This window comes from Phaenicophaeus curvirostris, chromosome 20 (assembly GCF_032191515.1).
Source record: "Phaenicophaeus curvirostris isolate KB17595 chromosome 20, BPBGC_Pcur_1.0, whole genome shotgun sequence".
Taxonomy (NCBI): Eukaryota; Metazoa; Chordata; class Aves; order Cuculiformes; family Cuculidae; genus Phaenicophaeus; species Phaenicophaeus curvirostris.
Genome location: NC_091411.1, coordinates 3,410,424 through 3,431,268, shown reverse-complemented (window position 1 = coordinate 3,431,268; position 20,845 = coordinate 3,410,424). Strand labels below are relative to the sequence as shown.

At 43.9% G+C, this 20,845-nt stretch overlaps 1 protein-coding gene across 20 annotated transcripts in view; it reads right to left on the bottom strand.

Annotated features, from left to right (window-relative positions):
• The window catches only part of CACNA1B (calcium voltage-gated channel subunit alpha1 B), a 317,979-nt gene that overhangs the window by 81,475 nt on the left and 215,659 nt on the right, over positions 1-20,845 (bottom strand). For 11 of the 20 annotated variants that reach the window (XM_069872974.1, XM_069872988.1, XM_069872975.1 and 8 more), the window contains 3 exons: positions 13,877-13,939; positions 1,867-2,688; positions 443-657 (listed from right to left, as the gene is read on the bottom strand). In XM_069872974.1, the coding sequence (XP_069729075.1) occupies positions 443-657; positions 1,867-2,688; positions 13,877-13,939 (1,100 nt within the window). The remainder of the gene's footprint in view (positions 1-442; positions 658-1,866; positions 2,689-13,876; positions 13,940-20,845) is intronic. The other 9 variants (XM_069872989.1, XM_069872982.1, XM_069872990.1 and 6 more) reach the window with 1 other exon arrangement.

Below are 20,845 nucleotides of genomic sequence, written 5' to 3'. Positions count from 1 at the left end.
GCACAGCACCGTTGGAGTAGGAGCTTGCAGCATGGAAGGTGATAAAGCAGGAACTACTGCTGGGCTCACAACAAGGTCTTGAATGGTTTGCTGTGGAAGTCACTTATTTTGCTGCACAGCTCTCAGTTACTACCATTCTGTTGGTTTTCTTGTCTTTGCATCTTTCCCTTATGGGAAGATACATGGATGTACACTGGGTGAACCACCCCCAAGGAACCTTATGTGGTGTTTTCCTGAGCCACCAGTTGACTATTCCATTTCAGGTTCCTGCAGGCTGCATGAACTGCAGAGCCTGTATCAACACGATGTTCTCCTGTCAACGCACTGCGAGGATGCTGGTGGCCAGGAGAGTCCATAACCCAGCGTGTGCTACAAGCCCCCTGCAAAGTCAGCTTGTTTCTGGCAGCATCATAACAAAAAGCAGGGGCACAAAGACACTTACTAGGTATGACTGTGGTTTCCCCTGGCGGGGCGGTGATAGTGACAGGAATGTTCACAGTGGTGGTTTTGTCCAGAGGTGGCTGAATCATCCGTGTCACGTTCTTCTGGTTGTCAGCATCTTCTGGCTGCTCCGGCACTTTCTGCAGGTAGGTGCTGGGAAGGGTGTGCACGGGGACGCTCACACTTCCACTAGCCTCAATCTCACACTGGTTCTCCCTAAAGCACAAAAGCAGATTTTACTAAATATGGCCCAAGAAGGATTCAGAGAACATATGTACCCTGACACTGCTAGGTTTCGAAGACTGTTTTCTCCATAGAAATCCTTTGCAGAGAAGTCACAGACTGCCAGACAGCTTACTGATAGCACAGTGTGTGACCCTGTCCTCTGACACCTTCTGGACCAACATCCAAGAACAACATTGAGAGGAGCTGTGCCACCGAAAGACACTTTATTCAATTTAATCAGACTCAGAACTGACGTTCATAAGCAAACACCACACAGTACTCGCAAATAACAGCGACATTAGCTTTCCAGCATCAGCTGGTTTCTGAATGAAGGCTGACATTCTGCTTCTTAATGTTCTCCTGAGGCTTTATTTAAATTTGGTGATTCTCTTTTCCAGTCCTAAACCACTCTGCAACGTTGCTGTGAGCAGTTAAATAGCTTCTGCCTTCCTTTGGAGCAGTGACTATATTTCAGCGAGGAGGAAAGCGAGCTTGTGCACACAATCAAACTGAACAGTATGCAAAGTGTTTTGAAATCCATCTGAAGGGAAGATAATATAGACAGGAAAATTATTACCTCAGTGCCATTCACAGCTCTTCACGGTGACATGAACTCTATTCTAAAGAATCCCAGTGAAATTTCTTCTCCATCAGAGTAATAAAGCTGAAAAGGCAATCTATCCTTCTTTATTAACTACTCAAAATGCTCCACGAGTACTATTTTTCTCACTTGACTTACATAAGAATTAAACCAAATGGGGTATATCATTGTTCTTAATGGAAGCAGCCATGTGCTGGAAAAACTGGTGATGCAGCTGACAGGCTCACCATACAGAAAAAGAAAACCAAAGGGCTCTAAGCAAGACTGGATACCATTTAAAAACTTGTACCTTGGAAACTTCCTTCAGAGGAGTGAAATTTGCTGTTCTGCTGTGTCCTAGAGGGCCTGTTGGTATTTACATCAAGGATATTTCCTTCCTTAAACCTGAACAGGTCTATGGGCCAGCATGGACCAAAATTATCTTTGGGAGCATCTGCCATTACCAATTTAAGCCAAACAGAACTGCACGTTATGATGGTAGATGGTGTGAGTGGAGAAGGACAGCAGGGAATGCCATAGGGAGGGGAATAAGTGATTTTCTAAAAGGCATCTGGGATCTCATGCCCCCCCAGCTGTCCAGCCATACAGCGCTTACTTACTTGGGCTGATGGTTTCGGTGCTCCTTCTCACCAGCCTCCCCCTCTTTCTCCCCGTTCTCCTTCTCCACAGAATCGTATGTCGAGAGTGCCCTGTTCCTGAACCTGTGCCGTCTGTGGGGCTCTTCTGCATTCTCACCCTTGGACCCAGGCTCTCCTTCTCGGTTCCCAGACCTTGACCCTCCCCGGTGTCGGGAACGCCGCTCACTCCTGGCCCCATTGATTGTCCCGTTGCCTTCCTTGCCTTGTCGTTCGGCAGAGTGCCGGTGAGTCCGATGCCTACGGTGCTCCTTCTCAGCACCTTCTTCCACCGACCCTCGGCGATGGTGCCTCTTTCCCCCTTCCTGACCCCTGTTCCGATCACTTTTCCCTTCTTTACCCCCGCCTTCCACCTCCTTGCTGCGGCTCCTGTGCTGCCTGTGCCGCTCCTCCTTATGGTTGGCACCAGCTTCCCCATTTTCATCCTTGGTCGCATCACCCTTTTCTTGCTCTCCCAATTTATCCTTATCCCGATGCCGGTGGTGCTTTCGTGGAGCTTCTGCCCCATCAGTAGAGCTGACTTTGGTCTGCTCCACCTCCTGCACATCCACAGGGCTCAGCTTGCTGATGTTGTTCCTCCCTTCACTCCTCGGTTCTACCACCAGTGGCCGATCCAAATGAGTCTTCATGTCGGGCCGAATGTGAAGGGTAGTAGCGTAACGCACGCGCTCCTCGGGATCCAGCTCATTGTACAGTGCCTCGCAGCTGGCTCGGAAATTGTGCATCCGGATCTGGCTGGTCCTCTGCTCCCAGACAGACTTGGATTTGGAGGAGTTCTGCTGCTTGCTAAGGAAGGGAGCAAGGTGAAAAGTTAGTATCTAACTTTGCACTGATTCCCTAAAACGCAGCCAAAAAATAGAGCAAATTTTCAGCTGAGACAGGGGATTAGAGGGTTGAGCCAAAGAAATTATAGGAATGGAGAGAGAATGGCTGGTGGAGAACACGAGCAGGGAAAGCCAGCAGGATCATCAGTGTTAGTTTGCCCACACACACATTAGGCCCCTTGGAAAGGACTTATCTTGACTTCTAAAACATGGCCATCCCCCTCAGAAGTTTCACATATGATCTGAAGGGTTAAAGTCTCAGCTCAAAACAACCATATGGCACAGTCAGAGCTTTCAAACAACCTAAAAGCCTTCCCCGCAATTATCAGTACCTTTTTCCCCACCTGGAAATGTCTGGATGGGCGAATTAGCAACGAGGAAGAGAAGTTAGAGTGGGAGGAGGAGCAGAGCAAGGGAAAATGAGATCTGCCCCTGAGGATCTGAGCCTGAGTACCCTGCCACCAGACCCTTACAGCCAGCCAGAGGGATCACTTTTCAGGCTAAAAAGCCACAGCATCCTTCCAAGGTGAGGACGGGCCATCCAGCCCAAGCATCACTGGAGCCTGGAAAAGTACAGGTAAGAAAGGGAAACAGTTCTATGTACCATGAAAAGATCTCAGGGACTGGAACAGTCACATGTAAATGCTGATGTGATGAGAGGACCTTCAACCACTGGAGAGACCCACCCTTTTCTGTGTCACCTACTACAATGGGGGTATCTCCATTGACATTGCCTTAATGCGTTGGTTTTTCAGAACAGCACTTGGTTTCTTGGTTTCAGCACATGTGGATGTATCACCTGCCTGGCCAGGAAGAGAAATATTTTTTTCTTTTTCTCCTGAAGATTCTAAGTTGAATTTTGCTCTTGCATAAAATCAAAGTAAACCCACTGACTTCCAGGATGGAGTTCTGGATTTAGCCTGGTGGAGGTCAGCACCTATTTTCTTCCTTAATGAAACTTCTTGTAACGAAGAGAGGACAATCATTTCCCTTCCACCTCAGATGTCTCCACATGCCACACATTAGTCCGACCTCTGCAGCTGGAGAGGCCCCTCGGGGCTCACAGACCTCCAGCACTTAAGACACAGCCCACAAAGCTGGAGGAGTAGGGAGGTAAACACATTTTCCTTACGTACTTTGTGGGCTCCCCTGACAATAGAAGCCTGCGGCTTTTGTGTGTGTATGTGCTGATTTGGACTGTCAGGGTTTGTCGCTGTGCGTGGACCCCAAGGGAGGCAGCGTTCAGATGGACTCGTGTAGCTGTCAGGAAAGCTTTACATCTCTGAGCCCTGATGGGCAATCGGTTCTTTATGGAGGGTGCTGCTGCTTGGTTCTGCTAAAGAGGTAAAAACCTACTTAAAAGCTTAGTGTAGACACGATGAGGGCACCCAGGCAGATGTGAAGGGACCTGCTTTAATCCAGAAATCAGACTGAGCACAGCTAATCACCAAAAATAAACATCTCCATCCCATGCTCCCGAGAGGCACATTCTGGACTAATTTTCTAGCAGCTGAATGCTCCATTTACACAATAGTAGAAGAATGGGTGACAAAAATCACAGTTCCAAATGTAAATTATACCAAATGATTTGGCGGGACATAGATTAGAGCCCGGCTCGCCAAAAGCCCCACATCAAAGGGAGAACAGGCTCCTCACTAGGAGGAAGCATTCCCCAAGCTGCCCCAGTGACTCTGGCACCTGACAGAACAGCCCCATCACAGCAGGCAGTAACCTGCCTTTTCCTTATGGTTCAAAGATTCAAACCCTATCACTCATCAGCAGACTTAGTTGGGTTTAGAATGAATTCATTACATTCAGAGCCTCCCCTGACTGCCCAGATCTGTCACCCCACACAAGGATTTCCCATGCAAAGCCACATGGTCCACATTTGCAGCTCTCCACAGTCAGCAGAGAGAGGCACAGAGATGAAGCTGCCCGGGATGGGTGTCCCCAGGATGTCCTGCGTGTCCTCTGGGATGAACATGGTGCCTTGCTCTGCAGTGCTCCAGATCTAGCTCTGCTGAACTGGGCTGCAAAAATGAACGACCTCTTTAGCATGCAGGCTCAGGGAAACAAGACAGCTTAGGGATGTGCATGTGCATGTCTGAGCTCCCCAAATTCTGCCTCAGAGCAGCCTATCAAACACATTTGTTCCTAAAGGACATTTCTCACTTCATAATTAAACTCCTTGGGGTGGGCACCGGCTCCTGTTTTCTGCTTTGAACAGTCAGAGGCGAGCTGTCAACACTGAAGTAAGGACTAGCTGGATCTGGGAAACTGCCCTTATGCTGACTGAAGCCTTCAGCTGATCTACAAACCAAAGCACAACCACCTACTCCCATGCACCATCCTGTGCTGCATGTCCACGGGGCAAGCACTGCACCTGCAAAGCCCCAAACTCCCTGCAGTCTCTCCAACATAAAACACACAAGAAATCACAAGGCAACTTTCACGGACTCAGCGTCTCCAACAGTGTCAATGCTGAGCCCATCAAAGCCAAGGTATAAAGAAAACTAAATCAGACTGGATATGATGTGGAGGATACAGGGCTGGTGCTCATCACACAGCACAGAGAAGACACTTGGGACCTGTTAGCTCTGGCACAAGATACGTCACTTCAGAAGTTTGGGGTTTTTTGTTGGGTTTTCCTCATGGCAAGAACACAAATCAGGCTTTAAATTATCTCTGAGTTGCTAAAGCTTCCACTGTACTCACAGCTAACTGAAATGCGCTGTCAGGTACATACATCGCTGACAACCTGAAGAAACCAAGTAAAGCACATATTAACTAAGCCTATTCTGCTAAAATCCCCTCTTTAAAACAGACACTGAATTACAGACTCAAATTTGTCAGCATCTAGAAATGGGATGTATCCTTAACGTCGACACAAGCAGCAGAGGTGATTGTCAAAAGGCTACAGCCTCTGGCTTTGGTTACTAACAAGTCAAAGAGCAGGAGATTCAGGAGTAACGACTCCATCCTTCTTTCTAGAATGAAAAGACAATGACAACAAAACAATCAGAAAATAAAGTGCAGTGAAAACACAATCAGAAAAATGTGGAGTCTGCCTGCAAGTTCATTACTGTATTCAAAGCAGTCAAAAACATCAGAAGCAAGTGACAGTGTGCATAAAGTCTGCTGTAGGAAATGGAAGGAAAGCAACCAAGCAGGTTGGTCCCTCTGGGAACAGTGTTTAGAGTTTTTCAGAGCCAACGCGGCAGCAACTTCAGAGTATGTGTCGTCTGCTTGTCCAATTAAATTATCCAACTCCCGCTTTTGACAAGTTCCCACAGCAGCTGAACATGGACATATGTGACAGCTTCTTCTCTCCTGTTGCTCTGCTGCACTTGTCCACAGAAGAGAGGGCACAACAGGAACATCGCCTTAAACCAAACCACAGCTGCATTACAACTGCCTGCCCGTGAGGATACGGTGCCTCTGCACACAACAAAGAACTGAGAAGAGGTGGAAAACCATAGGGCAAAATCCTTCCCTCTGCTTCCTCCCGTGCTTGGTCCAGTTAAATATTAAGTGCTGCAGGAACTGGGGCAGTCACAAACCATCCACAAAGCATGATATGCTGCCGCGTATAATGACTTGTCCAAACTGATAAAAAATGAGCCTTTGTGATAACAAATATTTCTTTCCAAAAGAGAAAACTGTTTATGAAGCCAACTCCTTATCAGAAATCCTGCTCCCTGTTTGCTGCTTAAAATCATTCTGAATCCATTAAGAAAATTGCATTCATCACCTCTGATTTACAGACAAAGTCTAATGTTAATTCACTTTCTTTACAATTACTTTCCATCCCCATTTTCTGTCTACAGAATATTTCAAACTCTTTGAAGAGTACTGGCAATATAGTCAGTTTTCAGCTCCTCCAGGCTTGAAATGCTGTAGTATATATTACTGTTAATATACTTCTCTAAGTAGCTCCACTGGTTTTGCTTGGATTACGGAGCCAGCAGTCACACAACTCCTGCCTGTGGCAAGAAAGAAAACCATAAAATTCATATAGAATCAAATAAAATCCTCAGCACGGGAAGGACACGGATCTGCTGGAGGGTTCAGAGGAAGCCACAAAAATGATCCAAGGGCTGGAGCACCTTCCATATGAAGAGAGGGTGAGCAAGTTGGGGTTGATCAGCCTGGAGAAGAAAAGACTCAGGAGACCTTATTGCAGCCATTCAGTACTGAAAGGGAGCTGATAAGACAGGGGAAAACTGCTTACCAAGGCCTGTAGCAATAAGACAAGGGGTAGTGGTTTTGACCTGAAAGAGGGGAGAGTGAGATGAGATCTTAGGAAGAAGTTTTTTATGCCGAGGGTGGGGAGGCCCTGGCCCAGGTTGCCCAGAGCAGTGGTGGCTGCCCCATCCCCGGAGGGGTTCAAGGCCAGGTTGGATGGGGCTCTGAGTCGCCTGACTGGGTTAAAGATGTCCCTGCTCACTGCAGGGGGATTGGACTGGATGACCTGTAAAAGTCCCTTCCAACCCAAACAATTTTATGTTTCTATGAAAATCCATATTAATGATTCAGTGACTAATATTGGTATAAATAAAAAATGCAAATAGTCACTGTTTAGACTCTTCAAGAAAGGAAAGCTTATTTTTAGTCCTATTCTAATCTTAAGATATTCCTTATTGATTAATGGTTTTGTTACCATAACCCTTTAAAACATTGCTTGAGTTAATGGCACTTCGCTTCCCAGAACTTCTGTTGTATTCAGCTACATAAACACAATCCTTAAAATTTTGCTTTAGTAAATAATGAATGAAAGCTGACTATGAACATAATATTTTGATGTTAAAAATACTTATGTATTAGAGTGTGAGTATGAAAGAATATGTTCCAATTAGAAATGAAAGGGAATTTCTTGTTGAAATACAGTTTCAACAGAAACTGAATACAAAACCCCCTTTCTACTACAACCATATTTTCTGTTCATAAACTTGGAGAAGCTCTCTCCACGTTTCAATTTTCCTCTTGGAAAATACAATGAAGCATTTCAGTTTGGGGTAGACGTGCATAAAGCAGAATGTTTTATCGCTGTTTGGTTTGATTAAACAATTTTCTTTCAGATGAATTCACAACTAGCATTCAAATTTGCTTTGCCCATGACCCTGGGAGTTGCCGCTTGGATTCTTTAGCACCTTTTCCTCTTTATGAGCTACATCTCCCATCTGAGCTCTCTCCGGTGATGTCCTGTGCCCTCCCGAAGAGCCGATGCAATGGTGTGCATCACAAACACCATCACCAAGGACGGCCGTGGAAAATGCTGCCCAGCATATTCCAATATTACTCTTGAGTTGGGTTTTGGGTTTATATAATAGTATTTTTAATATTTCATTCTTAGGAAAAAAACCATTCGCTTTCATGATATTTCTCCTATTAGCTAGAAACTCCAGATCTTGCATGTGGTCTAAGTCTAATGTGATACTGGCCACACACAGAATCACAGAATGGACTGGATTGGAAGGGACCTCAAAGCCCATCCAGTTCCACCCCCCCCGCCATGGGCAAGGACACCTCCCACTGGATCAGGTTGCTCAATGCCTCATGGTCAGAAATTTGCTACTGCAATTTGAACTGCCTTTCAAACTATCACAGATGCCCACTTTTTGCATCAAGAAAGTTCAGTAAATGTAATATTTTTAGGGTTTTTTCTCGGTATCCTCATCCTCAGATTGAATTTCCACTGCCTTTACCTGCTTCTTTCAGACAATTTGGAGGACTATGGATACAGGATGTACTGGCCATGGGTAACTGGTCTCAGCAGGAGGAAGAAGCTGAGCTGCCCGAAGGGGACAGAGCTGAGCACTGCTTCTGGTCGGTCAGGAGTCACTGAGTGCACAGGTGGGCACAGCTCAGCAGCTGCCAGCCCTTTGGCTGCTGCCTTTGACTGACCTACAGCCAGAAAGTTTCTGAGGAGGATATCAGAAAAAAATTTAGGAAAGCTCTAGCATTTACCATGAGGTGTCCATGGCCAATTAAGGGCAACAGAATTAATTTTATGGCAAATTTAGACTAGACATAAGGAAGAATTTCTTCACAATGAGAGTGGTGTGGCACCAGAACAGGTTGCCCAGTGAAGCTGTGGCTGCCCCATCCCTGGAGGGGTTCAAGGCCAGGTTGGATGGGGCTTGGAGCCCCTGATCCAGTGGGAGGTGTCCCTCCCCATGGCAGGTGAGTGGAGATGGCTGGGCTTTGAGGTCCCTTCTGACCCAAACCATTCTACAATTCTATGATCTTATGTTGCTATATAGAGTTTGAAGACAGCTGTGTCACTTGTTTTTGTACAGCTCTGAAGTGATGCAAAGTTCATCCAAGCCAAAGCTTCCTGGTGCTAATGCAGGACAAGATTTACAGCTTTCAAGCTTGAGTTTTTTATAAGAACGCAGTGTTTTCACCCAACCATAACTCACCATCCCGCATGCTGCTCCCTATTGCTCCAATAAGAACAGTTTTTGAAATGTTTTCAGTAAAAGCACATCATGTACCAATCCCAAAAGTATAAATATGAGGCTTAACACACTCTGATCTTAAGAAAATGCCAAAAAAACCCATATTCTGTCCCAAGTTATAGTGTTATTATCAGTCACAAGATCCCTTTTCAGACCTGAAGATTTTTTTGGTATTGCAGTAATGAAATGTGATCAAGTAATCACATCCTCAGCAATAAAGTAAAGAGGAGTTAAAAGTAAAACCAAAAAATGAAAGTTAAAAGCCATATGGATATGACTTGATTTAAACCGCCCCACACTGACACTAAATATGTGGAACCATTAAATTCTCCTAAAATCCAGTCAAATTACATTGACTTTAAATTCTTTTTCCCTCCAAAGCATTCATGTCCCACTCTCCAGAAGACATTCGGGAAATCACATCGCAATGGCCCAGATGAGACTCTGTTATGGCCAAAGTCTCCAGGCTTTCGATAAAAACCAAAACAAAACACAACAGGGAATTCAGTCACAGCCCCTTTTCACACTATGAGGATGGAAATGAAGCAGATGGCCCAGACAGTGAATACACAAAAGCAAGCGATAAAGATCAAGAACAATTTGGGTTCTTGGACAGCAAATGACAAACTCCCCCTAGAAGAAGATATTTAAGCTTTTTCATTTCCCTCTGTTCACTATCACTGCAGCTGGATGGATGCAGCAGTGACATGCTGCGATGGTTGGGGTGGGAAAGAAGGAGCTGCTCATACTGAACAGGGTTTGTTCTGAAAAAAATATCCATGGCAGGTGCAGGTGTTCAGCACTTCTGGAATAAAAGTCCCCAGCTTATGAAAAAATGGCTTTCGCTTCATTTACCATGCCGGAAAATGCCTTAAGAACATGCACTTTTTCATGTCCAAGCAATGACCGACACCTCTGGATCCTACAAACAGTAAACAACAGCAATAAAATAAAAAACTCTAGTTACTAAACACACCAGTTTGGATTTCATCAGCCACAGCAATATTACAAGGATTCACATGAAAATTCAAGATCCCATAACTCTTAAATACACACTGCTGGAAAAATGCAACATTGCCCAGGGAAGTGGCGGCTGCCCCATCCCTGGAGGTGTTCAGGGCCAGGTTGGATGGGGCTGGGAGCAACTGGATCCAGTGGGAGGTGTCCCTGCCCATGGCAGGAGGTGGAACTGGGTGGACTTCAAAGTCCCTTCCAACCCAAACCGTTCCATGATTTTGTGATTACTTACTTAGCTCTGTGTTGTTGCCTACATACACAGAAATTTGTTGCCATTTGCAGTATGTATCTTAGATAAATGCAATCTACTTAAAGAAACAGAGCATGTCTGTATTTAATTACTTCTTCTCAGTGAATTAAACACGGATTTCATACTGCTTGCATTGCTTGTTTCATAAATTTGTTATAGCACAAAACCCAGGAATTACTGAAAAGAAAATTACTCACCTTTATTTTTTCCTTATTTTTTTAATTTGTTTTTAAGAAACTAGCTCCAGGATTTTGCCCTTAGCTTCTTACCAATTTAGATTCATTCATTTAAGAAAAGCAATCAAAGAAAGAATATGGGGAAAAATACCAACCCTCTGTATCTCAAAATATATACGAGTAAGTTTTATTCTTTCAGAACACACAACCATGGTCTTGCAGATCCTGGTTTTTGCTAACATTAGAAGCACCTGGTACTTTATGCTGTCTGAGCAGCCTAAGAAAGAAAAAGGAATGGGGATATTTTGCACCTTTTAAAGGCTCTTTTAGAAAGGTAAATTACTGCTCAACTTTCACCTGTGCACAAAAATGAGACCACTTATCTTTTCAGCATAATTACAACAATAGCACTCTCAGTGGGCAAAAACCCAGTGATACGAAACCCTGTACATCCCAGGTGGCTAATCAGTCACCATTCGGATTCCAAGATGCCTCATCCGCTATCACAGAAGAACTAGCTGAATTCCATGGCCATGCCCTAATAATCACACTAACAATCTCCAGCCTAGTTCTATACCACTTAGTACTCATAGTACACAGACCTAGCTTTGAATCATACATAATCCCCACATCAGAACTACTCCAAGGACACTTCCACCTGCTAGAAGTCGACCATTGAGTTGTTTGAAACAACTGAAACCCAGAAGAGAAGGCTCTGAAGAGACCTTATATCAACCTTCCAGTACCTGAAGGGGCTACAACAAAGCTGGGGAGGGACTGTTTACAAGGATTTGTAGTGATAGAACTGGGGGCAATGCCTATAAACCAGAGAGAAGCAGATTTAGGCTGGACGTAAAGAGGAATTTCTTCATGATGAGAGTGATGAGGCATTGGAACAGGTCGCTCAGGGAAGTTGTGGCTGCCCCATCCCTGGAGGTGTTCAAGGCCAGATCCTTGGGCAGCTTGATCTAGTGGGAGGTGTCCCTGTCCATGGCAGGGGGGGTTGGAACTGGATGATCTTTAAGGTCCCTTCCAACCCAAACAATTTTATGATTCCATGACATAAAGGCACCCTGAACCTATACTTATATTCATCCAGGGAATGGGAGTCCACAGCACCTGTATGTCCCTAAGAGGAGGTATTCCAGTTTATCTATCTGCATTTAAAATAAAAGATACATTTCTAATGATTACATTTATACTGAGTAAGTGAGACCTTCAAATGTCTTTTCACTTCAAAAGGGCTTTACCAATGCTCTGTGATGGCGGCTAGTTTTATATATCGCAAGCAGTTATGGGGTTCGGTCAATTATTTAATCAAAACAAGAGATTTTGCTGGGGAAATGCTCTTTAGATACCCACAGAGAAGAAAATGCCCACTCAGCTCATCTGTCAAAAACAGCCCTGGTTTGCATAGGAAATTACAAATTACTGCAGAGACAGTGCATAGAAATGTTAAAGAGAATGGAAATTCTCAGATACTGCTTTTTGCAGTAAAAATTTATTCTGTTCAGAGAACAGATGTGAGTTGTATCAGCAAAAGAAACCTCTATTATACAGTTTCTACTGCTGGTGGGGACCTAGAAACAGATTTTTCAATGAAAAACGCCTCCGAATATGGGCATATCCTCCTTTCAAGGGGTTTTTAGTACTTGCAGTTTGATTCCATCTTTCTAAAAGGCATCTCTGTCTCTGGAAGTTTGGAAAAGGGGCAAAATTCTTCATTATTTCAGGCTTTGTTCCTAGTTGTGCAAAATCGCCTCAGTCTGGTTTGGTGAAGCCTCTACTAGAGTGAATTCAAGTGCTCTTGAGAAGGCAACTCAGCAGCACTGCTCCTCCATCACCACCTTTAACCACGTCCTCTCTGCTGCCAGGGGTAAGGCAGGGCAAAAGAGACCCAAAGGGCAACAGACCTCTCTCCACACCTTTCTGCCTGTCAAGACTTCCAGCAGCCAGGAAATCCATTGGAAGAAATAAGCCAAGAGCTGCCTCATCTCGTCTACTCCCCTAATTTTCACTGTCCCAACCCTGTGAGACGTCAGACCTTGGCACAGACATGTCACACCTACTTTTGCTGGTCACAAAAGTTCAAGCTTGGTCACCAAAGCTACACTCATGCATCATATCAACATATTTTTAATACAAAAATGTCTTAAGATCCACCAGTAGACAAGGACCCCCAAAACACCCAGGAAAATAGGAAGACATCAGATGGCTGGTGGAAAACCTCCTTGACTTCACCACGCCTCTGGTATCTGCTGTGGTGCACGTAAGGAAAAACCCATGCTTGTTTGAGTTGCACTTACTTGTCTCTCCAAAAACATTAAAGAAGAAAGATAACGTCAAATGGTAAAAGTATAACCCAAAGCAAAGACTCTAAGATGGGTCGATGATGGCAAGTTCTGTTGTATTAGTCAGCAGGGAACAATGGTATTTTCTACAAACCTGCATCGGTGTCAAAGCGCACCCGTGATTCACAGCAAAGCCAGCAAGATTTGTATGTTAGGAAGCGTGTGAAGTGAATGGAAGGTCTACCACTGTGTTCACTCAACCATGGATACATAGGAGCTTGCCGAGTGCCTCGGTTTTACGTTATCTGTAGCTTTAAGCTGCAGCTTGAGAAGGTTACATAGCACAGACAGAATCACTGCTCTCATGAGTAAGTTTCCTGAGGATGTTTGTGCACGGTTTTCCAATTTGGTCTTAGTTGAGCCCCATTTCCAGAAGTTTCTTTTAAAGTCCTCCTCCAGCTTTCATCTAAAGAGCACACTCGTGGTGGGACCCCATTCTCCTATTGAACCATAAGTGCAAACACCGGTGGAACATCAAAGCCATCAGCCCAGCGCATGATAAACACAGAGAACAAAAATACAAGGGACAACAAGACAACCATCAAATGAGGGCAGAGGGGAGAAGAGGGAAAACAGTTAAGGAAGGAACAAAGGAAATAATCAAGGGGATGGGAGATAAATGAAGGAAAGTAGGGAGGGGGAAACCCACAGTCAATGTACGAAACACTACAGAGTTGCTCACGATCAAATCACAAGCATTATATGGCAATGTTGCACACCTTCCAGTCCTTCCACCGTATGTTGGTCTGGAGGCTTTCCACAATGATGGGGATGATTTTTGGAAAAAACAAGGGGGGGAGTGAAGGCATCAGGAGAAGGGGAAAGATGGAGGTTTATAAATAGAGATATATATCATAAATCCATTTACTGAATATTGTAACAGAGAGCAACTCACGGTGAATTTACGCTGGAGACTGACGAGCTGCGAGATACAGTACCTCGAGTTTGCTTTACAAAACTGCACATGCAAAAACAAAACAAACAAAGAAAACAAAAAGTGAGAAAGGAAAAAAAAATAAAGATAAGAGAAACCATAAAAGACATCGGGAGGAGACTCATACAGGCTGTGTCCTATGCAGACTGCAGCGTGCATCTTGGTAGAAGACCAGGCAAGCTTCAGAAAGTGTGGAAGCCACAGACACACCACCTTCTAGTCAACAGGGAAACGACCAAAGAATCGAAAACGGAACCAAAAGGGAAAAAAATTAAAAGGTGAGCCAAAAGCCACACGATGGTATTAGGACTTTGTGCTTCCATATGCTATACTCACACAATGAAAGTCCTCCACAGAAGTCATCTTTAGGACCTCAGGGTAGAGGTCTTTGTAGAAACAGGTGGTGATTGCTTTTACAGATGTGCTGCAAAGAATTATTTCCAAGTGGGAGCAGGATGTTAGTTCCCACTCTAGCCCTGTGACATGAGGAAGAAGCCTCAGCACAGAGGAGAGTGTGAGTTGGAGGCAGGAGCCTGGGCCACATCCAGAGAACCCAAATCCACCTGAACCAGGGTAGCTGCTGCCAGGCTCTTTCTGCTTGGTCCCTGCCCCGGATTTCCTCTTCAGAGGCACCTACCTCTCTCGTCTGCCAGGCACAGGGATATGCCTGAGCTCAGCCCATCGGAATAAAGCTTGACGTGCCTAAAACCCATAGTTCTGCTGCAGCTTAGGTAGGGATTACACATTATTGAAAGGAGCTTGTTTCAGTTTACAAGTCATTGTGTAGATTCTCCTCCATCCAGTGTTTGTATAAACAGCATTATATGTGGAGTGTGCTAAATACGGAACTTGCTGAATTATACAAAAAAAGAGTTTATTCTTCCCTCAGCAGAGAATCTATAGAAAAACAGGATTCTAAATATCTTGATAGATCTTGGCTTGAGGCGTTAGCTTTTTCATAGTTACAAACAATAATTTCTATAAAGCTACATCATCTGAAAAACCATCCCTCAAAACAGAAAATAAAATCCTTTCACCTCCTGAATTTGCCTTTTCAATTGCAGCATTTTTTTCTCCTGCTTCCATTGGAGTTCTAATCTGTTAACAACTGAGCTGACAGTTGGGCTGGATTATCTTAGAGGTCTCTTGATTCTATGATATTAGCAAACCAGAAGGTCCACTTTAAATCTGATGTTCTGTGGATGTCATATAGGTAGTTTTAAATATACATTTATTTAAAATAACTAATTATTCTGAGCAGAAATGTTGGCCCAGGTAAAGTATATATAACACAACGATCCAGAGATCACAAAACCTGGAAAGAATTTCAGAGAAACTATGAAAGGTAATATAAAAGTTTTGCCTGGAGCAAATGGTCTGCTGAACAGTCAGGTAAAGCGTCTTGCCTAAACTTCAGTATTCTACATTTGTACCACGCCAAATGAAAAGGGAGGACAAGTCAAAGTGTGCTTGACATGCCCTGCTTGCTTGCCAGGAAAGTTCTTCTTTCCAGGTTTCTCAAGCTGTGGATCCTTTTACTCTTTGGCTGGAATCTGAACCCCCAGGATGTCAACTAAAACCTGCAGGGAACAGGACTGTGCAAATGCCTCAAGAATAGGTAAGAAATTTCTTGGGCAGAACAGGTGGAAAACTCATGATGGAAGAGAATGTACTGGGCTGCCCTAATTTACCAGAGATCCAGGTTGTGCGATACCTGTGGAAACTTTGTTTTTAATTGCTGAAAGCAGATCCCAACAGCCCTCAGGAGAAGGCTTGATGGAACTTCAGCATTTATGCTTGCCTCATTTGGTGCAGTGCAGGACGGAGGCCACACCGATGCTGCCAAGTATCCTTGTAACATGGCCAGCCAATGTTATGCAAGTCCTGCAGCGCTCCAGGTTAGCTCCTCTGTTCCTGTTGCTGGAGTCTGCTTTTTTGAAACCATAAATTTGACTAAATTTGTGCTGGAACTGCAGGGTGTAAAGCCATGAAGCCAAGACAGCCTCCTTTTCCAAATCAAAATGACAGAAGTGCTTGAGCTGTGCTCGATGCTACTTACCATCCATGAGGAACAGAGTACAAGAGTGTCTTTAGGTGTAGCTGAGTCACCGTTACACCAACAGCAAGGGCAAAATGGTAAGCTAACGGGAAGAATCACAGTACCTTACACATCAACACACTTCAAGAGGAAAGAGAAAGGGAAGAAATCACAAGCCAGCAAGAGAAAAAGAACACCTCTTCTAGTCTACACATCACCCAACACAGGACGTTTTACAGGCTGGGTGTTCAGACACACTTCTTGCTGGGTCCTATTGGGTACTGACAGCCCAACAGGGATTGGAAACAGGCTACAGTATCCCCAAGACAAAAGGAAAATATGCAGCCTCTGAGATTGAAAATGTCCTGGAGAAACAGAGCAACTTCCCCCCTTCATCTCCAAACCTGTACAAAAGGGACAGACGCCTCTGAGAAGTCACTGTGAAATGATGTGTCACCTGGATTTACCCCTTTTTTGCCCACTTCTCTTACGAGTAGCCAGCTTGTTCACCTTAACAGGCAGTGTTCACCTTAACAGGCAGTATTCACCTGTGGGCATGCAATTAGAACATAAACAGCTTTGAACAACCATGTGAGAGACCAGCAAGAACCAGTCAGGGCCTGGAGAGAGGAAGAGGTTTTCAGAGGTGAGGAGGCTGTCCTGGGGAGCATGTGTAGCTTTGGAAAACAGTAGTGGGCAATTCTATAGACATTGTTTAGGTCTGGTGCCAATGTTGTAAGAGCTGTCTCTGACACGTTCTACAAAGGTTCATCCACCACATCTGGGATGTTCTCCCTTGAAGAGCTCACACCTTCTAACCTGTGCTTAGATAATCTCCTTGGGTCCTACAACTGTAACCCATTACCATGTGGAATAAAAAAACCCTAAGTAACAAAATGCAAAGTGTTTCACTCAACATGACTTCTGAGTAACTACTTTGCCGGTTCCAACAAATTTGCTTGCTGTAGTGATTGCTATTTTAAGACTTTTCCCAAGAAAAGGTGAGGAGAGGCCATTGGAAAATATATGGGCTCTGGGTGCCAGTTTGTGTTCTCTCCGGCTGGTCTGCTGGCTTAGGAGTGTGCTTATATCGCAGCCCCTTTTGTACGTGCCATTGGTGCATCTCTGGCTGGAAGACTAAAGGTGGAGGAGGAACCCAGGCCCAAGGAGTTCAGGCTTTGGGTTAAGCAAACACAGAAAATAAAACCAGTTTTATGTTGGGGTCTTTGTGCTGCCCATGGGAATGAGCCTGATGGCTCCCCCTTCCACTGGCACCTTTCCAGTGGGATCACAAAGTGCTTTGCCCATCCATCACCTGTGTAATGGTCCTCTTTCACCCCCTCCTCCATTCCCACCATCAAGGAAGCTGCACCAATGGTTTGCTTTAAAGACCTGTTGGTCTATACAGCCACTGTTCAAGAGGCTGAGGTTTACATGTTGTACGAAACAGAGGGTCTTAAAGACAACGCTGGGCGGACTGAACAAACCCAGAAACTCACCTCCAGAAACAACAAAGCAAGGAAAACGCTAAACAGAAAACAAAAAAAAATGACAAAAATAAGAATGAAACAATGGGCTCAAATCAAAACGCAGTAAGACACGTTAAACACATACTTTGTTTTAAACCAAACATTGCAACAGTGACAAAAACAAGGTACCATCCCAGCTTTTAGTCCTGAAAAATCACAAACCAAAGAGGCCCACTCAGGATAGAGTTCACCAGGTGAAAAAAAACAAAGTGCAGTTGGACAAATCTGTTCTCATTGGGTCCCTTTGGTGGAACAGAAGATTAACCATAGAAATCCTGTGAGATCAGTGAAGTAGGAGCTACAAGTCAAATGCAGGTGGAATATTGTAATAAAGGACTTTGAGTCAGTTGCAAGACAGATGATATCTCGATGCCACTGTAATAATGAGTATGTTATTAAAGCAGTTCCCCATGACACTGTAGTGCTTCACCACCGACCGACCACAAAACAATTCGTGGCTCACACAGCTTATTGCATGTGTTAGGGTAAAGGAACCTCTTCAGACCCTCCAAGCAGGCAATACTAAACAAGCAAGTATTTTTTTTAAGTCTAACAAATTACATTTTGCAATGGATGCAATCCATTGAACATTTTCTGGAGCTCAGCTATGAACAGAAACTGGAACGGCAGAGAAGAACAGAAGAACCAGTGCAGGTAAACTGTAGGCACAGGAGCATACAAACCATGAGTGCACATGGTATTCACACAGGGAAAATGCCAGAGGTGGAGGAGCAGATACAGTGCTACAGAGTATGCGACGGCCTGGAAGGAGGCTCAGGGGAAGATACACGTTCTCACAGTCCTTGATGTAGGACTGATAAAGGAAAAATGCAAAACGGCAAGCACAGAACCTTGCCAGTGAGACAGCGGAACAACTGATAATGACTTTTCACCAGAGTCAGCCCTCACATGGCTTTATCATCTCTGCAGGAGATGGACAAGCACACCGGGAACATGAATGTCATGACTAAGGAAATGCAAGTCATGGTGCCCTCTCCTAACATCTGAGAGACCTGCTTTTATTGATGCAGGCAGCGGAAACACTGATGTTTTCAGAACATCAATCTGTGCTATCAATGCCTGTTGTCACAGAAATTCATTTTCCTATGTTATGAAAATAAAATCAAATTCTAAAACTAAAAGAATTATTCCTTAGGAGAAAATAAAAATAGACACTGAGAGGGTAAATCCACTCATCAGGCCTTTGGTACTTCAGTCCCAATTTCTCCTAGCTCCTGCTCACCACCCACTTAGGACTACTCAGGCTTTACAGGCATTTAATTTTGCAGTGATATTTTCGGATGCCAAACCCCAGCATTTCCAACCATCCCCAGCAATTTCCCATAGATGGTGTGTCAAGATCTGAATTGCATCAGAAGCTTGGTCTGGCAAGTCTTGCCCTCAGCGCGGCATCTGCTCCATCTTCAGGACCAATGTGTGGCTGAAGATCATTGCAAATGAAGTAATGGGGTGCATCTGGCTGTCAAACATGGGTCCCCATCATCAGCCCTAACGTATTGGATAGAGATGTCGAATCTAAAGGCTAGGCGCTGCAAACCTGAAAACTGTAGCCACTAAGCGCCTTTGGAGTTCATAATGGGTCTATTTATTAAACTAATTGCTTTGGCAAGCATTCATTAAATAGCTTTTGCATCATCAGCCAGCAATCCATCCATAAACCCATTTCTGTCTCACAAAACATCTAACTTCTCGCTTGCCTTCTCTTCTATGTCATTATCCAGTCGGTCATTAACCTATTGACCTTGAGGCGCTGTTTTTTTTTCCAAACTGAAGCCCTCTGAACTTTGTGAGTGGTCCTGTGAGCACCTCACTGGCACTAAAGCAGAGAGAATGAGAAGTCACACGACGGTTGTTAGACGATGGTACCCACACAGCATGCACGACGTTGCCGTGGTTAGTAGATGTGAAGCCATCAACTGCACTTTCAAATCACAGATGTGCTCATTTGTAAGCCCAATTATCTGCCTGTACTAATGTGACAGGTAGGGATCTGGGCACATTCAATTTGAAGCAAAATAAGCAGAAATTCACTATTTAGTACTCACTTTCAATTGTGGTCACAAAACTGGCCCTGTGATACTAAAAAACTAGGTGAAAGCCTGGTGAAAAATCATGGAATAAGGTTATTTTGAGCAACTAATAATGTGGTGTGAAATCTTAGCTCCATTAAAGTGGGTTTTCTTCCTAATTTCTAAGAAATCATCACATGCACTATGCCTTTGATTAAAAAAGAAGAAAGTAAGCATCATTATCTTGCATGTTAAAATAACAGTACCAGGAAATCCATCAAAGAACAAGAGCAAATATCCTCATTTGACTTCTTTTTGAGACAGGACAGGAAATTATTGTAAGAAAAGGATTATATTAAAACCAGCAGACAAGGCATAAATAGGAGCTGATTAAAGCAGTAATTGCAAAATAAAATTGCAAGAATAATCAAATAGTCAAATAAACATATTCTTTTCCTTCACATATAACAAACTGGCTCTATTTGGCCTCTTGTCTTTGATGTAGTGGGTTCAAATCCCACTAACAAGGGTCTCGAGAGATTTACACTGAAAGAACAAACAGGGATCTTGCTTTATTTCAGATACTTTGGAATACACTTGTAAAGGAAATTTCTTTTCCTACACTCAAGCTTCTCCAGCCTTTGGAGGTCTCCCCTGCAAAAAGGAGCAGCTCTCAGTAAGATGCACACCCAAATATTTTGATGCTGGAAGTCCCGCTGCTAAACTTCCAGAAGAGGGAAATGAACCTTTAAGAAGAACATACTTTTCAGTAAATCCATGCAAGGCAGGCGCGTCTCAAACACAGGGCTATAATCCCATGCAGGCAGAACCCTGCACTGACCTCAGCAACATCTGGACAAGGATTTCCACCTACATCTAATTTTTCATTTCAGTCTAGATCAGTCGATATGAAAAAGTGAGCCATAAGGCAACATTTTCTAAGGATTCTGGTACTACAGAATCTGTGTGTATGTCCACACTCATACAGAAAATTTGCATCTCAAAATGCAAATTTATTTTTCTAACCAGCACTTGTTCACAAACAGGATTTTATTCAACCCAGCTCCCTTTTGAACAACAAAGAAAAAGCATTCAAGCACATTTTTCAGTCTGATATTTAGCAGAGTACCTTTAAATTCTCGATCCAGAAATCATTCAAGAAGAGTTAATACATTAAGTGTGTATATACCTCTCATCATTAAAAATCCAAAGTGAAATGATAACACTTCACCTGGTGAAATCTATCCTAGGACAGCTTAAAAAAGTCCTTCTAAAATACAGTTCTTTATAGCAAGGCAAAAGATGAGGCATTACAGAAGAAAAAAACCTAAAT